Consider the following 20351-nt stretch of genomic DNA (forward strand, 5'->3'; position numbering starts at 1 on the left):
CAGCAGAAATGCAGGTCAAGGTAAATCAATTAAGTATTTCCCTAGAGATCTTATTGGCTTGATTTGATGCTCTTTGTAACACAGGTAAGGACAACGCACCATTTCTTCAGTTTGGTACAGTTTCCTCAGAAGGGGTCATTGGCACCAGCTATTAACATAGATTACTGTTTGTGTGTTTCCTCTCAGATTTCCGATTCCAATAAAATCTAAAAGGTTTGCAGCTCATGTAATTTTTATCATGCTAATTGGACTGGTCAGTCAAGGTTTCCAGACCTACATATGTCTCCACCATGGTTGCTACTATTGAGGGAGGAGCATTTGTTTCAGCCCAAATGATGATCCTCCACCCACTCCTGCAATCTCTAAACCTGTAGATTTCTTTTGGAAAGGCAGTTATAGAGTTGTTCTGACCACTAACCATTTTTCCCTAAAAGAAAGCAGATGGGAAGCCTTAACTAAATGGTGTTCAGATATCTCAATAGTTCTTCTGACGACTTACATATCCACCATTATGAACACTGAATCTACCTTCCCACAAGAGCAAGGTCCATGAATGAGGGGATTCAAGAGTACATTCACATGCTCTCCTAAGTTAATTCTAGGCGTTCTTTATGGGACTGATGTTAGGGGACCAATGAGGAAAAAGCCTGCAATTCTATCTAAAGGTGGTGTCAGAATTTCATATTTTTCCTAAGACCATTTGTATTTTGCTTGCTTGCCTTCTGTCTGCCTCCACATATCTGAAAATGGAGGAACTAGACCCCAGATTGGACCTAATAAGGGCCCTAAGCTTTTATATAGGTCGAAAACTTAAGATGTGTAAGCCAACCACTTCTTGTTCCTTGGCTTCACATTGGCAAAGCTGGCTAGGGTATCATCAAGGGCCTGAAGAAATGTTACCACATCACTCCCAGCCCAGTTGAATTCAACTGGCTCCTCATGCAGGCCCACGCCACCTTCAAGGCCAGCTGCATTATGTAAAAAACATTATATTACCCCTATACCTATTAGGACCCCCCATATCTTTTTTCAATGCATTAAAAAGCTGAAGCCACACCTCCTTAAAGAATACTAGATTGCAACACATTAAAATGCCCGCCCCCCACTCTCACATTCAGAACCCCTTGCCTTTATTCATTATTGGATGGCATCTCAGTAAAATATTCCTCCGCCTTTTGGCTAGGTTCACACTATACAAATACCACATTTTACATGCAAATATAGCGAGCAGTGTGATGGCAAACAACTGCTACAGGGGTCTTTCAGTTTATAAAGAAATGTTAAGAGCTTGCTGTTAAAAGGCCCTTTTGAATCCAAACTCATGCCATCTGAGGAGAAAGGGCCAAATTTGCCTCCTCTTAGAGGCCAATCAGTGAAAGCAACCTGTCAAACTTCTACATTGTCCTCTTTTTAAACTTCCATGAAGTATTTCTCTCTTGAATATGAAGTTGAATCAGTGTCTCAAAGAGAGCAATTCTCCAAGGCTACATTTTGTTATAATTAAAACTGCTATTCTCTGCCCCCCCCCCTTCCTTGTGTGGTACTGCTTTGGTGACGTTTCATTAAAACTATTTAAGGGATTGAATATCAATTAGCATCATATGCTATTTACCTTAGTTAACGTTCGTTATATTGGCATTGTCAAGATTGCTCATCACTGTCTTGCCTTCCACATGCTAAGGGTTTAGTCTATAGCATTCCTTATGGTAGTGTCTTTCATCTTCCGGTTTAAATCATGTTTTTGTTTAAACCCAGATCAGGTTCCAATGTTCACAGCAGATTTTACCAGGCCTATACGTGTCTTCAGGAATTATACACCCATCATTCACTTAATCAAATGGATCTGACCTATGTTAAACCAGCAAACTCATCACCAGTCATTTTCAAGGTTCTAAGTTGCTCCATCATTGAAACCAGTATTTATGGGCCCGAATGTGTAAAAGATCAGGTGAATAGGAGGGGAAGGAATAGAAACTATGGAGTAAAATAAAACTTCCAGTAGAAATAAACCACCAAAGAAGCCATCTCCCGCATTCTGTCGTGCTGGATAATATAGTGCGTTTTTGACGCTGTATGTCGGTAATTCTTACCTCACTGCCTGTACTTCCTTTTTTCATGCTTGTGTGACTTAACTGAGGTCTGGGACTTACAAGGCTATGCAGATTCATGCATTCACCATTTCACTCCAGGGAGCTGTCCTTTCTGGTCAGGAGTCCCTGTACCTTAAATTTACCCCCACAGTCATTCGGGAACACAAGGTCCCCCAAGAAGAATTCATCCATTGACTCCATTACTGACGAATCAGGTGGTATGGCCAGAACCCTATTACAATGATGCAAGCTCTGTACCTCAAATTCTCCAGAATTTCAGTCCTCCTGTCACAGCCAATAGCATCTCTGTCACAATAATCCTTGTGTGCTTTCAGCATCTCTTTGCTCCTATTTATTGGTCTTCGCCATTTTACCCCATCACCATGTGCACAATCCCCTTGAGGTGGGCTTCACAGCTTCTCTGGTCTTCGCCAGTGTACCACGTTTATTGAGCATTGCCAAATTTATTGAGCGTGGAGTCCAAGATGCTATCATTTCCCTCTGGCCCTCAGCCTCTTTTCGTCCTTTTTTTACCACTTCTGCCCTATACCAGACATGCTGCAGTGAAGTAGCGCCTCGCCTCCTTGCCTGGCTTCACTCCCACCTGTAATATCTATTTGTCCATGAACATTCATAGAGTTATGCGTGTGCCTGTGTTCAATTCAAGTTGGCGCCTCTGCTCCACACCGATCTGTGGTGGAGCAAGCACTTCCAAGTCTAATTCTGTCCACCCCCCACCAGCATGGGCGGACCCCCAGGTGCATCAAAACTCTCCAGCATCACCTTGTAACTGCCACTACTAACCCAGGGCTTTTACCGCAGCTTCAATTTCTCCAGAATCCCCCTCTCCCCCAACACTTTGCTAAGGCAAACTCCGACATCTTACCATAAATTCTGCTGCATTTAAAATGTAAAGGGTTCTAAAACTAGCTGGGAGGAAAAAGCATGGGCCTGGGAGACTGTAGTAGCCTTTGGAGCCTGAAGAAGAGCCCGTCTTTCTTTATGTCCCACTTAAGTGAAGGGCAAATAAATAGTGGAATTGACCTCGCCACCATCTGTGGTGCCTTTGTGGACCTCTGTTGTCATTTCTGGGGGGGATCCTCGTGAGTCTGTGGCTGGAGCTACATGTACCATCTGGTGGCAGTGAATCAGCATTGCTATATATTTTTCCGATCCATTCTGATGTCTTGGAATAAGAGGAGTCTTCTTGAAGGTAAATTATCCATGAAAGAAAAATGACTTAAGTTCAGTAACCGGTTTCTCTGCCATCTCTTTTTACATGTGCAAATATTCCAGTGCAGATCACAGCCAATTTTAATATCTACCCGTATTTAGAATTGACATAGTAAGAAGGTGGTTGGATTTGCAAAATGTAACTGCCAAACTGAGTTATACTGATAAAAATATTTTTTTGTGTCGAAATTTAAAATAATGTAGAAGTTCTATGTTTGTACAATAAGGAAACGATCCTAAGCATTTTTGAACAACGTAACGCCAGAATTTTGCAAAATTATTTGGCTCAAGTTTGCTTAAGCACTCTGGTCATAAAAAAATGCATGTGGGAGTAGTATCTTATGCAAGATTCCTTCAACAGGAGAGTTATATTTATTTTGACAACATTTTTTCCAGGGTTTCAGTTCTTATTAAGAATACCTAGGCATAGCTTGAATTGTTGAGGAGAGGAGATTTATGTTGCTGTAAGACAATTTGTACTGTGGTAGTGCCACAATCTATCTCGGATCTTCAGTATGTTAGTATATGGACCAACTTCCCCCATTTCCCCACTACCGGTAATTAAATAGTGTTACTATACTTGCCTTGCTGCTGTTAAAAAGACATTTTAGAGAATAGGTTCAATGTTGTAGGCCATTGTAGAGAAACAGCAGAAAGATTCACACATTGACTTTCAAGTTCTTTACTGGACATTGTTACTGGTCCATTTCCTGCTTTCCCCCATATTTATTTGATTAGATATTCAGCGCCAAGGTCTAAGTTAGCTTCATAGATTTTTTTCAACCAGACTACCTTCCACTCTAGTCCAACATTGCTATCAAAGTGCATTATATTTTATTGTCCCAACTTGAAAAATAATTGGATGCTTTTTGGAGATGGTGATATACAGCTTTGGTCTAAAGAAAGGGAAAACAAGTGATTGATTATTGTATATTAGTGATGCTGATGTCTTGCCATAGATTAATGACTCCGAAACCAACTTACTTATCTTGGTTTATTTTCCCAACAATTGGAAATTTCTTCTGAATTTTGTAAACCGTATCATAGGATTCCTCCTATCTTTTCAGCATGCTGTAGACATACGCGAAGAAATGCCTGATCAGACAGCAAAACGAATGCTGACTCTTCTAGGAATTCTGAAATACAAACCCCCAGGAAACACAGGAGACATGTATGTATTATTTTAGCCACTTTTTATTTGGTTGAATTTTACTCAACTTGCTTTCATACATTTTTTTTATGTGGAGGTGGCTGGATTTCATTTTTCTCTTCACATTATTTCTTGCAACATTCCTAAACTTTGCTGTGTTAATCTGTGTCCTTGAGGCAAGAAATCTCCTCTAACCAGTACTTGAACTTCAATAAAAATGTCCTATATCTACCAGTCCTATATTTACCGTAAGGGTAAAACCAATTAGTCACTGGGACCTGGGTGTATAGTAGTGCATTATGGAAATGGTCCCAGTACAAAATTGTTTGACATAAACATAACCTAAAGCAAGATTAAAAAAAACATATATAATAGACAAATGCAATTAATAGAGTTCAATTGTTATTTAATCACAACAAACAAATGATGCATATGAAATATTTATGACAAATGAGTGCCCCAAAGGGAGAGGGGAGTGTTGAAAGAAAAAGGGTTTTTGTGGTTGTTGTGCAAGTGAAAGATGTAGGTATAGGACAGGAGTAAATCGCAAAACTTTTGATCCTCATCAAAATTCAATGGACCGCTCTATTTTGAGCCAATAACATCCGAACAGTCCTAATAGATTACAAAGCAGTCAGTCATGAATTACTGATGAAACAGCTGGCAGGTTCAAGATATGTCGATGTTTAGACACCTAGAGTAAGTAGGTATCTGGAAACCTTACGAGGGGTCTTCCTCAGGACAGGGGGATGAGGTAGTGGGGAGGCACCTATGATTAAAAGGAAGGACTCCGTGATCTGCAAGACATGATAAAAAACAAAACGCACAAATGATAAACGTTAAATTACCGTGATCGCTCCTCACGTTGGGGGTATCGTGGGAAAAAGGGCGATTAGGCTCCAAAAGTGACAGAGACGGGACAAAGTAGCACCTGCAATACAAATTAAACGGTGCATGTCAACACGGCCATACAGAACTCTGTGGGGAATAGCCTGTAAGCAATACAAGGGCAAAATCAGTCGAGAACTTACTCAGAAAGAGGGGTTGGACGGCCTAGAATGCAAGGGGGGGGGGATTAGCTACTTGAAAGTCCAGCCTAGCAAAGCTCAGAAACGGCGTTCAGCTCCAGGAGGAACACTCACCGGAGTCCGCCATGCACAGTCTCCGTACGAGTGAAGGGAACCAGAGTGATGGTGAAGAGGCTCTATAAATACGTCAGAGGCCGAGCGTGCACTACGTAACGGCTGAAATTGCGGGTCATGCTAGGCGGAAAGGGTGCAACAACTTAAACGGCAGTGGGTATCTGTCAAAGAAAAGATTCTATTTCGGGGTGCAATCGAAGGTCGTATGCTGACAGAGAAACAGGCCTGCCAAGTATCACGCATCAGGTGTGACGCTAACGCATTTCAGTGTGGTGTTCCGCATCACCGCACTGAAATGCGTTGTCACGCATAATGCATGTGTCTCACAGGGGCCACTGAAGTGCTGGCTGGCTGTTAAAACTGTTTAGTATGGCCGCGCGCCGTGCCCCCACTGCTCTCACAAGCTTGCAGTGCATTAATTAAGGCTGCTCGCAAGGACCCTGACTCACACTGATGCAATGATACAATGTATCATCTTGAATCGCCGCATGTTGTTTGCTTGAGGCCAGCGCTTTGGGGGCGCAGTGACGTCACATCCTGCTCAGTGCCACATAGCCGGTCCTGGAAGATAGTAAATGAAAGTGTTTCGCGCGGCTCTGCAAATTTCAAATATGGCGCTTTCAGCTTCGCGCTGCCTGCAGCAAGCACAGCTCGCACCGGCGCCGCCGTGTGCTATCAGCCGTTTTAATGTACTTAACCCTCGAAGCAATTCAAAAATGCCAGACTACCTGAGGGAGCCCTAGAGGAGTGAGTGACCCACCCAGTTGCAGCGGCCGCCAGGAGTCTTCGTGTCAACAGCGGGTCCCGCCAGTGACTCCTTGACCTGCCAGCCTCGAGGGTGACTATAATTGAGGCCAGCAAACCCTAATTACTGCGGGCGCAGTGGCTTGCGGCCTAAGTAAGCCTGCAGCATCTGCCTTACAGAGAGACGGCGTCGCTGTGTCAAGTAATTAGAGCGCCACCCGCCACGCTCCTCCGGACTCCGCGACTACTGCCCCAAGTAAGTGCCACCAGCCTGTGTGATTTATACAATGGCAGCGCGTGGCCAGGCAGCCTGCAGTCAGTGCCGGTCTGTGCTAGTTACGCACTAAGTTCACAGGTGACACTGCAAGATTGTTTCAATTTCGAATATCCTGCTGGCCTGATAATTGTATATCTGTGCTCAATTTCTTGCAATACACCACACAGAATGCTTGTGAATACTGCAAAGCACTAACGTTTCACACCACACTATTGCTTGCTTGATGTATGAACTTCCTATTAAACACTTCAGCTGCTTCAGGGGAGAGCTTCGAATAACATTTGCTAGACTGGAGTACCCATGAAAGAGTCCTCGTATTGGCATAATGTGTGTCTGATGTTAAGTGCCCTGACACCCTACATTGGTATGAGCAGAACTATAAAGCAAATAAATTGTTTGTGAGAGAGAGACCGAAAGATGTTAGAGTGATTTAGGAATTAAATAGATCATATAAGGCATATAAATGATTGATGCTACACAATGGTGTTGGGCCATATATGATAGACAAAGAGCATTACAGTAGAAATGACAGCAGTCACCAATATTGAGTAACAGCAAAGCCATAGGTCAATTGCAGCAGTTTTAAGATCTTCCTAGAGTTTCACGTTGCTCAAATGTGTGTAATTTCTGATATTTATATATGCTTCCCTCGTCTTCATTGCTTGATTTTGCTTGCGCCAAAGTGTCACTCATGGTCATTGAAATGTCACTCACAATTACACTGAAATATGAAAATGTCACACTTAGGCAATCTGAAACCTTGGCAGCTATGGAGAAATGTAGAGTCATATAGTGAAACGGAAGAATTTTGCTTGACAAAGTGCTAGCTACGCATTTCGTGACACGTACCTCTCACACAGGAGGAGTGTAAGGTGCCAGTCACCATATTAGTGGGATACAGCTAAAATAGGGTTACCAACTGGCATGGTGGAGAAGTGTGGATCACTGGTTAGAGCAGGCAGACCCTGAAGCAGAGGTCAGACCCGGGACCAGGGTTCAATTCCCAACGCGGCAGGGTCTTGAGCTCAAATGTCCATGGACTCGATAATTCTCGCTTCGGTGCCTGACCTAATCATGGGTTCACACTCTGCAACTCTGGGCATTAAGCTTGCTTAATCTCCACAACGGCCCCCCCGCGGCAGGATGCCTGGCTTTCACCTTGGGGATGCCCTGTAGGGGCTATCTCACAGGGAAAAGCCAGGACGGGTTCCCAAGGCAAGCGCGGAGATACCCCTTCGGGGGTCGATTCTGGCGCTATATAAGAAACATAATAATAATATTAATAATGGTGCAAATTCAGGACGGTCAGTGTAAAAATTCAGGACAAAGGGTCAAAATTGAGGACAAAAATTCAGGACAGAAGGTCAAAATTCAGGACAGAAATTTGGGACAAAACATATGTTTTACAGACATATCGGAGGAGGTGGCACAATAATATATAAGTAAGTAAGTAGACAACCAAAATAAATACAAGTCAAAATAAGTTTATATAAGGTTGAGCCAATCGTGCACTTCACATTTTTCAGTATGCGCGCAACTTTGCAAAGCGACATCGGGCCCTTTCTGCAATCAAGATTTGTGCTAGTAACAATACAGATTAATAAATAGTATTTTTTTTATTTGTATGTTGAAATCTGTCTTTTAAATGTACAGTGAAAACGCTGTTAGTTATTTTATTTTTATTTTCTCCAGCATGGCGCCAAGACATAAGCAGAGTGCTTTGCCATAGACAGTCCCATGCAGGAAAAGGCGCACCACATGCTGTCACTACAATTGGGCCCATTGTCATTCTATAAGTGCTAATCAGCTGCACTCTCAGAATGACAATGGGTCACTCCACAGTCTGCACGAGGGAGGTCCGGGAGGGGCCTCTGCAGGCAGCCTCTTCAGTTTAAAAGATAACTGCGAAAGGCTCAGAGTGAAAACTTTTAAACTCACGGGGCCTCTCACATGGGAAACTGCATTCCTTACTCCGATTTCCCATTTCGATTTTAGTATGATGTCTGTAAGGCGTCCGTAATTTGAGATCCCCAAATTACGGATGCCTTGTGGACATCATACTAAAATGACGGACGGTCCGTGAAATTTACGGACGGTTGGTCACCCTAAGCTAAAATACGATTGTGATGGGTGAAAATATGTTTTGACGCCAAAGGAGTTTCCGAGTTAGTGACAAGTACCTCTCTCACAGGAGGGTAAAAATGTCAAAACCCATAAAAACCAGAGGCTGTGCTCAGACATATGTACACGGTCTAAAGCCAAATAGATTACACTGTGTGATTTGACACGTACCATTCACACAGGATAGTAAAAGTGTCAACACATTGCATATTCATGTGAATTTTTTTTTTTAAAGAATATAAGGTGTAACATGTAATAGCAGTGTAATAAAATGGGTTGCTAACAAGGCAGGTTTATATGGGATGCCAATCTGTCTGAAAAGGCTCATTCAGTGGTCAAAGTGTCTAGTTGTGCATGGCTACTCGCGACTTTGTTGAGGCCACAATGTATAGAATCCAGAAGGGACATACACTTCGATTCTCCGACATTTAGGATCCGTCCTATGTTGCCTCTCTGGGTCCCAGCGTCGCCTTCTCTAGGACCAACCAACGTAGGTCCTCAGGGCCGTGTTTGGCTGTTTTGAAATGCTCGACTAATGGTGCCGCTCGTACCTCACAGCGTATGCAGCTACAATTGTTGCAAAATCCTAGCATTGATCTTTTGTTGAGTTTGGCCAATATATATGTTAGGCCACAAGGGCAAAGGATCCCATAAATAACATTGCAGGTATTGCAGTTGGTGTACAATTTCAGGTGGAAGGAATGGTGTTTGTAGTTCAAACATTTGGTCTGGATCGTAGTTGTGCATGCTTTACATTGACCGCATTTGTAATGTCCCGGTAAGGGTGGTAAGTTCCACAAGGATTGCAGTGTGGGAGTTTCAGGTCAATTTAGGAAAGAACGGACAATATGATCTTTAATACTCTTGGATTTTTTTATATGAGTGCATAGGAACGCTCTCCTGTTCAATGTCGTCAGATATGAGGCCCCAATGTTTATTGATGATCTTCTTAATGGCATTGCTTTTCGGTGAGAAGGTTTTAACACGGATCAACCACTCCCACTCTGCAATCCCCCTCATAAGGTTCCCAGATACCTACTTACTCTTGGGGTCAAAACGTCGACATATCTTGAACCTGCAAGCTGTTACATCAGTAATTCATGACTGTGACTTCTGTGTAGCATGGCTTTGTAATCTATTAAGACTGTTAAGATGTTTTTGGCTCAAAATAGAGCTGTCCATTGAATTTTGATGAGGATCACAAGTCCTCTTCCAGGGGATCCTCATCAAAGTCATAAGCATTAGAATATTCCCGCCCATGTGCGGGACCCCGGAAACACTATATTATATGTGCCCCACATATATATACTCATACTTATATATAACAAGCTGCAAGGCGAAACGCGTTGTGTGGATTAAACCTGTGTTTCAACTGAACCGTGTTTTTGGACTCATTTCCTGAGAGCGTACGAACTTTGTTTGTGACAAGTTTGGATTGAGATTACCGGCACGCCGGAGTGTACGCCACCCCGCATGGGTCCAGGTGTCCCGGCAGGAGCCTTTTCTTTGTGGAATATATATATATATATATATATATATATATATATATATATATATATATATATATATATATATATATATATATATATGTATGTATGTATATATATATATATATATATATATATATATATATATATATATATATATATATATATAATCTCTATCCACAGGTACTGGATCCCACTAGTTAGGAGGACACCGAGACGGCACACCAGGAGGTCTTTGCACAAATCCTTTATTGTGCACTCGTAAATCAAGGACGACGCGTTTCGGCGTAAGCCTTTTTCAAGTAACCACCATTTTGCATTGCCCCACTTTCACTGAACTCACTCCTGAGGCGAAAAGCCGGGAGCCTCTAACTTGCTTTTAAATTCATTTGTGATACTTTGTTTTTAAAATCAAACCTACCCAGGCCACTGCCTCTTCATTGCTCAGACACCCGCCCAGCCGATTGAAGGCTGCTGCGGCCGAGTGTTGCTAGGACAACGCCGCCATTCTCCAGTAGCGGACACGCCCACCCACGCTAGCCACGCCCCCTTGCCACATCACTATCTCTGGATGATAAAATATGTTCAGCAACCGGAAGCGCAGCGGACGAGCGCAGCGGGCGCGACGAATGCGCGCCGAAGGCGCGCATAAGGCAAGCTCGTCCGCGCTCGTCTGCTCCGAGGGCGGGTCCAGGGCTAACCCCCCTGTCACACCGGTGCCACGTCCGGGGCTCAATATGGCGGGATGCACTTACACATCCGCCGAATTATTGAACCTCAGACATGTAGGAGAAATGCCACATGTCCCACCACAATTTGGATATACCAATACCATCTTAGGCCCGCACAAATGTCTGACTTGTATAGAGGATATTCCTAACCCCCCCAAGACTGCCCCACAACAAGTGTTAGCAGCACTAATAAATGTGCGATCTCTTCCTAAACACAAGTTAGAAATATCCGACTTAATTGATGCACACAAATTGGATTTACTATTCATTACGGAGACATGGGGGGATGAATCCTCTGGGCCAGATTTCAGAGCTGCCACTCCGACCAACTACTGTGTCTACAGACTGGATAGACCTAAAAAAAAGGGTGGAGGTATAGCAATTATTTATAAAGACCAGCTCAAACTCACAATTGTAGAATCGAACTGTTCTGAGTGTGAGGCTTTTCTTTTCACCATTGGCCTCTCGGCTAAAACATCATTTAAGGGTATGTTAATCTATCGCCCTCCTGGGTCTAGATCGAAGTTTCTTGCTAACATAGGCAATATGATTGAGGCCTCGGTAGGATCCCCACATTTCACCTTACTGGGAGATTTTAATTTTCACCTTGAAGCCCTCAACGACCCAGACACAGCACTGTTAACTAACGATCTTGCTGCAGCAGGTCTTCTGCAAATGGTAAAAGAACCCACTCATCAAGCGGGTCACACTTTAGATGGACTATTTACCAACAACCCGCATATAGCCGTCACCCAGGTAATTCCCCTGATCTGGACGGATCATGCTGCTGTCTGCTTCTCTATCGTAATTAACTCCATCAAACCCCCTTCGACATCTTCGACTCTAGTCTCTTTTAGAGACTGGAAACATAATAACCTTGTCCACTTAGCGGAGATGATGCAAGATAGTCATATCCCCAACGAACAGGATCCTACATTAGCGTCCTCTAATTACCTGAGCAATCTAAATACAGCCTGTAACAAACTAGCTCCGATTAAATCCTCCCACCGCAGTAGAAAACTTCCTTCAGCACAGTGGTTCACAGAGCCCTTAAGAATACAAAGACAATACTGCAGGAACCTAGAAAGGCAGTGGCGCCGCCATTTCAGCCCTGCTGACAAAAAGATTTACAAAAATGCTCTCTCCATTTACAAAAAACTCATTACATCAGAAAAAAGTAATTACTACACTTCCCAAATCAACCAGGCGAAAACTCGGTAGGGGAACTATTTCGGGTGGTCACTCATCTGTCCAACCCCCCCGCCCCGCGCCTAGAAGGATCTCAGTCTCTATCGGATTCTTTGGCCAACTTTTTCGAGGATAAAGTTAGTTCCATCTTTTTGACCTTTTCTCATTCCTCTCCTTCTCCCATCCCCAAGGCACCCCTCATCAACAACTCACCAATCTTTTCAGTCTTCGGAGCGACCACTCAGGAGCACATTCAACATCTGGTTGCCTGTACCAAATCGGGGTCCCCCCTTGATCCGTGCCCTCCTGCTATCCTGAATCTCATCCCGGAAGCTATTTCTCCTGCTTTAACAACAATCTGTAATGCAATCTTTCTAACAGGCACCTATCCATCTGTTTGGAAGAAGGCTATTATTAAGCCACTTTTAAAAAAGCCCACTTTGGACCCTCTTCTCCCTGCCAGCTACAGACCTATTGCTTGTCTCCCCTTCCCAGCAAAGATTTTCGAAAAAATCATGAACACGCAACTCTCGAAATTCATCAATGACAACGACCTACTTGACGACACCCAATTTGCGTTCAGACAAGGTCACGGAACGGAGACAGCGCTACTCAAAGCAGCAGATGAGATAAGAATCGCAATGGACAAGGGAGGATCTGCGGTTCTAATACTTTTGGATCTCTCCGCTGCTTTTGACACGGTCGACCATGTCACCTTGATCGACCGTGTCTCGGCTTTAGGAATAAGAAGCAAAGCCAAAGAACTCCTTGCCTCGTTCTTGGCCAACCGTCCTCAGACAGTTAAGATGGGCAATTACACCTCCCAGACCTTCTCTCTCCCTTGCGGAGTACCACAGGGCTCCTCGCTGAGTCCGACGCTTTTTAACATCTATGTTTCGGACTTAGCGAGGGTTATAAAATCCTACGGAATTGCCCTAACAACGTATGCGGATGACACCCAACTGGTGTTATCGGTACACAACGATGGTACTTCAGTCGCAGCCAACTTCCAAGAGGGAATGAAGGCAATAAGTTCCTGGATGTCATCTAACTGTCTCAAATTAAACTCTGATAAGACAGAGGTGATGACATTCGGGAACTTGCAGCCTATCTGGTCCTCTCAGTGGTGGCCATCTCAGATGGGAGCGCCCCCCCAACCGGTAGTCAAGGTACGTAATCTCGGAGTCATATTTGACAACAAGATGACTTTCCTCCAACATGCCAACTCGGTGGTATCCTCATCCTTCTATATTCTAAAAAGGATTAAAAAACTACTTCCATACTTACCACCGTCTGCGGGCAAAACCCTAATCAGCACCCTGGTGTTCTCGAGAACAGACTACTGCAATGCTCTCCTTCTGAATGCTCAAGAAAAGGTCCTCAACAGATTACAGACGGTGCAAAACGCCGCGGCCAGAATTCTACTAACCATCCCCAAATTCACATCTACATCCCCCTACATTAGAAAGTTGCATTGGCTCCCAGTTAGGAGTCAGATTAAATTTAAGGCTTTATGCATAATCTACAAAGCCATCAATAATCCAGGCCCACTGTTTCTAAAAAAAGCTCTCTGCTCGCTTGAGCATTCTAGAACCTTACGATCATCATCAGCCCATCTGCTGAAGGTTCCACGGACAAGAAAGACCAATTGGGGAGATAGATGCTTTACTATAGCGACAGCCAAATTGTGGAATACATTACCATTCCATATTAAAACCGCCCCCACGCTTCTAAACTTCCGAAAGAATCTCAAGACATGGTTGTTTTCTGCATAAATTACCTTTTTTCTCAAGAGAGAGTTCTGTTACGCCAGCGCCGAGACACCCGCAAGGGTATTTGCGCGCTTTAAAAATCGCACAAAATAAAATAAATAAAAAAACACAGACCTCCTTTCACTGTAAAGTAACCTTTGAAACACATATTCAAAAATAGAAACTAACATTTTCAAAAAAGTGGATATACCCATACCAGTTACAACAACTAATTCTGTAATTTCACCATCTATATACACATCCACTCATTCACCAACAGTTTTATATAGTCACTCATACATATACTCACTCATCATATGTAGTGATACCCCTATTCATCTTGTAACACACCGACAGTCATCAAAAAGTTACTCACACATATACTCACACATGCAAATAAACTAATAAACATCCATTTATTTGCATATACAGATTTACACGCACTACCACCTTACTTCTAAGGAAACTTACACATATGTACTCTCTTAAGCAATCACTTATAGAAACACATACTTATTTAAACAGAAACTCTTACAATCTCTCACTCTCACATATACTGACTTATATACATCAATACTCACATATACTAGATTAAAATATATCTTGTTACTGATAAACACACTAGTGAGACAGGCATTCAATCAGTAACACACACATATACACACTCATCCACTCATACAGTCCTGCACATATGCTGTTTTCAAAAAACATACAAACAGTGAGTCAGTCATTGATACATCTATGTGCTAAGTAACACCCCCACCAAACTATACAGACACTCATACTGATACTAAAAAAACATATCATAACCCATATACACACACATGTAGCTACTCACCAACCCATACAGCCCCTTATACACAAAGTAAAACACTGATACATATATTTAAATATTTAAATATTACTCGCCAATATATGTATTCAATAAGATACACTTAATAAGCCAGTTAACCAATCAATTGTTTTTAAAAATATCATTAAGACAATAATTTAAACATTTATTCTTCCATCGACCTTTACATAAACATATATAAAACATATTTATTTTTCAGAAAGATACACATTCACTGGATGGTGTCATCAGTGATGTCATGAGTGATGTCACTGACTATGTCATGAGTGATGTAATATGTGATGTCATCAGCAGTGCATTGCACGCGCAAGTTATAGTGAGTCCGACTAACTATAACGTGGGAATTTCAATTGTTTTATGTCAGTAAAATTTCCAGCTAACTATAACTGGTGTGAAACCTATGGTTTTTTCAGTGAATATATATATATATATATATATATATATATATATATATATATATATATATATTCCACAAGGAAAAGGCTGGATACAACATATCAGTCAGAACCCAAACCATGATAACATCTAAAGTTCCCCCGCCTTTTTTTACAGGATGAACATGAGTTGTTAGAATGGAAAGGGGCGACCACTCGGTCCCCCCGAACGTATGGCGGAGTGCCTCGATCCCCCCGGGAAGCCATTTTTGGGCGGGAGGCGCGTCTCGGCTGGTATGCCCGAAGCGGCGTAGCCGGGGCGCGCCTGTTCCCGCCCTAGAGTGGGCTGGCCTAGACACTGACGCAGCCAGCCACGCCCTCGGGACGGGCAGGGGCGGGTTTACGCCCGCCCTGAAGACGGATAAAAGGAGACGCAAGGCCAGAAGACGTCCTCTTGTTCTTGTGCTCCGAAGCTGCACCTCCTCGCTACACGTGAGCTCGGGACAGAACAAAGAGCCAATTTTGAGCGTTTTTGATCTTTTTCTTTGTCTTCCAGATACTTCGTCGAAGAAGATGCCCAGGAAAGGCGAAAAGAGAATGACGACTGACCAGATGGTTCGGGCACTCTTTAAAGATATGTCCGACATAAAGAAACGGTTGGCGGAGCGAGATGGGGAGGAGGGTTCGGGCCCTTCGCCGGCTGGAGGGAGACCTAAGAGGCCGAGAAAGGTTCCAGCCGGTGGGGACGTCCCGGTTCCCTCTGCCCCTCTCGAGGCGCCGACCCCAGTACCGATAGAGGGGAATCCAATCCCGGGGGTCGTCTCCCCGACATCCAAGGAAGACATGCCCCCCGAGCTGGCAGCACAGCTAGCAGCGTGGTTGGGGGATAGTGGTGATGGCGCCACGGCTGCCGAGGCACAGGCGCTGATAAAAGGGCTTCGTGAGAAGAAAGAGGCAGCTAGAGTGGCGGGGATAGACAAGCCGCAAGCGGCAGAAGCTGCGTCCGGTGCAGGTAAGCGGCCATTGCCGATTGCAAGGGACGAGTCAGCACCCTCTCGTAGAGAGAGATTGGGACAACATGTGCCGTTAGCTATAAAAGAAAAGATCTGGGCGGGAGAGTACGTGAATATTTTTTCCCTGCTTGTTGATCATTATGATGTGGAGCATGTGAAAAGTCAGAAGGACTTGATGCATCCGAGTGTTTGGCGCGCAAAAATGGCCGCCTTTAAGGTTAATGAGAACATTGGCAACTGGGGCAATGCATGGGGTATTTTCACATCGATTTTGGGGGAACGTAGGCCCGAGTTGCTCCCTGAGTTTCCCGTTTACCAATCACGAATTATGGGTTACTCGACAACGTATCAAGGTAACCATTGGTTTTGTTATGACAATCTGTTCAGAAAGGAAAAGGAACATAACAAGAGTTTGACTTGGGATTGTTACGATTCGTTAACTTGGGACAAAATGAAAGAATCAGGAATGTTAAGAATGCCATTGGTCGGGAGCAATGTTGTTGATTACTCCCGCCAAAATGTGGGGACGCCCTTTCGACCAAGTACGAGCACCGACGACCAGTCAAGGCCCGCAGGCAATACAGGGAAAAAGGGTTTCTGTTTTAATTTCAACAAGGGGAAATGTACCAGGCCTCCGGGATCGTGTAAGTTCAAACATGAGTGTAGTACGTGTGGGTCGTCCCATCCTGAGTCATCGTGCAGAGCCAGAACGGGTGAGAATGGGGGTAAGGGGGGCGCCAAACAGGTCTAAGCTAGGCCGAGGGGCGCCTTTACCAACCCCGATTGATACCTTGGCAATGATTCCCTGGCTCAGCGAATACCCGGATCGTACTTCTGCCGGGGTGCTACGGAACGGTTTTACACATGGTTTCCGCATCCCGGTAGGGGACTTTCAGGGTGTAGGGACGTGCAAAAATCAACTTTCCGTTTTACAACATACATCGGTAGTGCAAGAGAAAATTCAGAAAGAGGTTAGCCGGGGACGGGTCGCCGGCCCGTTTAGTGAACCCCCGGTACCAGGTTTCGTTTGTTCTCCGTTAGGGGTGGTCCCCAAGAAGGACCCGGGTGAGTTCCGTTTGATCCATAATCTGTCTGCTCCACGAGGTCTTTCGGTGAACGACGCAATTGATCCAGAAGTTTGTTCGGTGCGATACGCATCTTTTGATGAGGCAGTAGCCATCTTGAATCGCCTGGGGCACGGGACGTTGATGGCGAAATCTGATATCGAGTCAGCGTTCCGGTTGCTCCCGGTACACCCAGACGATCAGCGTCTTTTGGGATTCGGGTTCCAGGGGTCATTTTACATGGATAGGTGTATGCCAATGGGTTGCTCTATTTCATGTGCTTACTTTGAGCAATTCAGTACTTTCCTGCAGTGGGTGTTCACTGAGACAGCGGGTTTCCGAAATGTAATGCATTACCTTGACGACTTTCTGTTCCTTGGCCCCGCCGGTAGTCCCGAATGTGCCCAGGCTTTAGACGAATTCTGTGTGTTAATGGGTCATCTCGGCGTGCCGTTGGCACCGGGTAAAACTATGGGTCCCACGACTTGCCTCGAGTTTCTGGGGATCGAGTTGGACTCAAGGGAGGGGTGCTTCCGTTTACCAGCTAGCAAGGTGTCGAAATTCAGGGCAGCCCTCCAAGTATGTTTAACTGCATCCAAGGTTACACTGCATCAGTTGCAACAGTTAGTGGGAAAGTTGAACTTTGCCTTGAGAGTGATACCAATGGCTCGCCCCTTTTCCCGCTCAATTGCCCAAGCGATGGTTGGCCTGAAGGAGGGTCATCATCGCACAAGGTTATCGACTGAGGTCCGCCAGGACATGCGGATTTGGTTAGCATTCTTGGCGGACTTCAATGGCCGAGTTGTCTGGAACAAGCCAGTCATGTCCTCCGATGAGCTTGGGCTATGGACAGATTCAGCAGGAAGCGTAGGTTTTGGCGCCATCTTCGGCACAAAATGGTCGGCACAGAAGTGGCCCCCATGGTGGCACGAGAAGGGGCTGACAAGTAACATCGCTTTCCTCGAATTATTTCCCATTCTGGTGGCCCTGAGAACCTGGCCAGAAGGGTTCAGAGATCATTCTGTTGTGTTCTGGTCCGACAATATGACCGTGGTAGAATGCATCAATAGTCAGGCAGCCCGTTGTAAATTGATTTTGAGGCTGCTCAAAGAAATTGTCTTACTGTGTATGCAACTGAACGTGGTATTCAGAGCAAAACATGTCCCTGGGGTGATGAATCAGGCCGCTGATGCACTGTCTCGTTTTCACATGCAGGCTTTCTCGGGTTTCCTTCCTTCAGCGGACCCGGAGCCGGCACCCTTCCCCGAAGCTCTCTGGTCTCTCGGTGCCCCGAACTTCGTCACCTCGTGGGAGAGAGTCTAGCACCCAGGACAAGGAAGGCATATGAAGGGGCGTTCCAGGCCTATTTAGCCTTTTTGGGGGCAGAGAGAGGGGGACTTTGGGGGCAGGAGGAGTTGGTAGTACTTTTCCTGATGTCCTTACGTAGGGCTGGGAAATCGGTGGCCACGGCCCAAAGGCATCGTGCCGCCATTTCCTTTGTTGCCAGGGCCCATGGCATCCTGGACCCGACAGCGTCTTTTACGGTACAGAAAGCGCTGCGTGGGTGGCAACGTCTGGAGGGTCGCAGAGTAGACGTAAGACGACCGATAGGTCTAGACAGGTTGTCCCAGTTGCTGACCACACTCCCTAACACATGCTCGTCCCCGTTCGAGACCTGTTTGTTCCGGACTGCATTTATGCTGGCATTTCACGGGGCTATGAGAGTTAGTGAGCTAGTTGCAAGGAACAAACGGGATGTGACGGGGGGCTTGTGCAGGGAGCAGGTTCAGATCAGGGGTGATGCGATGATTGTCTCCTTTCTCAGGTCCAAGACTGACCAAGATGGGAGGGGGGACTGCACGATCATTCGCAGGATCCCCGAGTCATCCATGTGTCCGGTTCAGTGCTTAGAAGATTACCTAGCACGAAGGGTGGCATCATGGGGGGGGACATTGTTGAGGCATGTAGACGCCACCCCGCTGACGAGGTTTCAGTTTCAGCGGGTGCTTGCAATGGCCATTGCCGCAGCGGGCTTGGACCCGGGTGAATTTGGGACCCATTCCTTTCGTATAGGGGCTGCCACAGAAGCTACAGCCAGGGGTCTTAATGTAGAACAAGTGAAACGGGTGGGGCGTTGGTCCTCCAATTGTTATAAGAGGTATGTGCGATTGCACATGTTGTGAAGCTGTAATCATGTACTCACGCTTCTTGTCTTTTGTTTGTTTTCAGTTGCGCAAGCCTACGCGGCAGGGCGGACTGTGCAGTTGACCCAACACCAGGCCAGCGGTCACACATCACCGGCTGAGAGAAAGGAGGTGTGGGTTGTAGGCCACTCATACGTGAGACGGGCCGCAGACGTATTCAAAGCAGGTGATATGATTCACGTACCTGGGGAATACGGGTACAGAGTGTCCTTCTACGGAAGGGGCGGTCTCTGTATTGACCAGTTTCAGGCATTTTTTGAGGGTTTGTTAGAGCGGATGAGGTCACCGCCGTCCATAGTCATAGTACATTTGGGGGGCAATGATCTAGTCACCACCGGTAGACGACTTCTCCGGGAGGCTATGCTTTCCACGGTAAGTTGGTTAGCAAGGAGAGTTCCGGGGTGTACAATTGCGTGGTCTCATATGATCCCACGAAAAGTGTGGCGGGGGGCTATCTCGATCCCTGCTTTGAATCATTCCGTTAAAAAATTGAATAACAAAGTGAGTCGGTTGTTCCGTTCCAAGACATTGCATTCGATCTCGCATAGTTGTATTAATGATGACAGTATGTATTTGGGGGATGGTGTGCATTTGTCGAGGGTGGGCAATGAGTTACTCATAGGTGACTTCCTAGCTTGGTTAAAATCGTTAAAACATGACCTTTAGGTAGGAGTTTGGTGGGGGGTCCGGATAGCCGGTCAACTATCCGGACCTGTGGCGGTAAGGTCATGATCGGTGAGCACTAATTGGTAGATCCCTATGAGTGGGCGTCACCCAACACGGATGGGAGCGCTCGGGGGAGGTGGCCATTGGCCCCTCAATGGGGAGGCGGTCCCGTCTAAGGGCGGGTCGCCGGAAGTTAAGGAAAGGCGGTCAAGGCCCCTTCCTGTGTAGGAGGGGTTACAGCCCCCTCCTGAGGAATTTCCCGG

The 20351-nt window shown here is 45.3% G+C and overlaps 1 protein-coding gene across 1 annotated transcript in view; it reads left to right on the forward strand.

Moving 5' to 3' along the window:
* Nucleotides 1-20351, forward strand: part of IFT81 (intraflagellar transport 81) — a 1042527-nt gene that overhangs the window by 67048 nt on the left and 955128 nt on the right. The window contains exon 3 of the mRNA XM_086943010.1: nt 4391-4494. Within this exon, the coding sequence (XP_086799136.1) occupies nt 4391-4494 (104 nt within the window). The remainder of the gene's footprint in view (nt 1-4390; nt 4495-20351) is intronic.

This window comes from Lissotriton vulgaris, chromosome 11 (assembly GCF_964263255.1).
Source record: "Lissotriton vulgaris chromosome 11, aLisVul1.2, whole genome shotgun sequence".
Taxonomy (NCBI): domain Eukaryota; kingdom Metazoa; phylum Chordata; class Amphibia; order Caudata; family Salamandridae; genus Lissotriton; species Lissotriton vulgaris.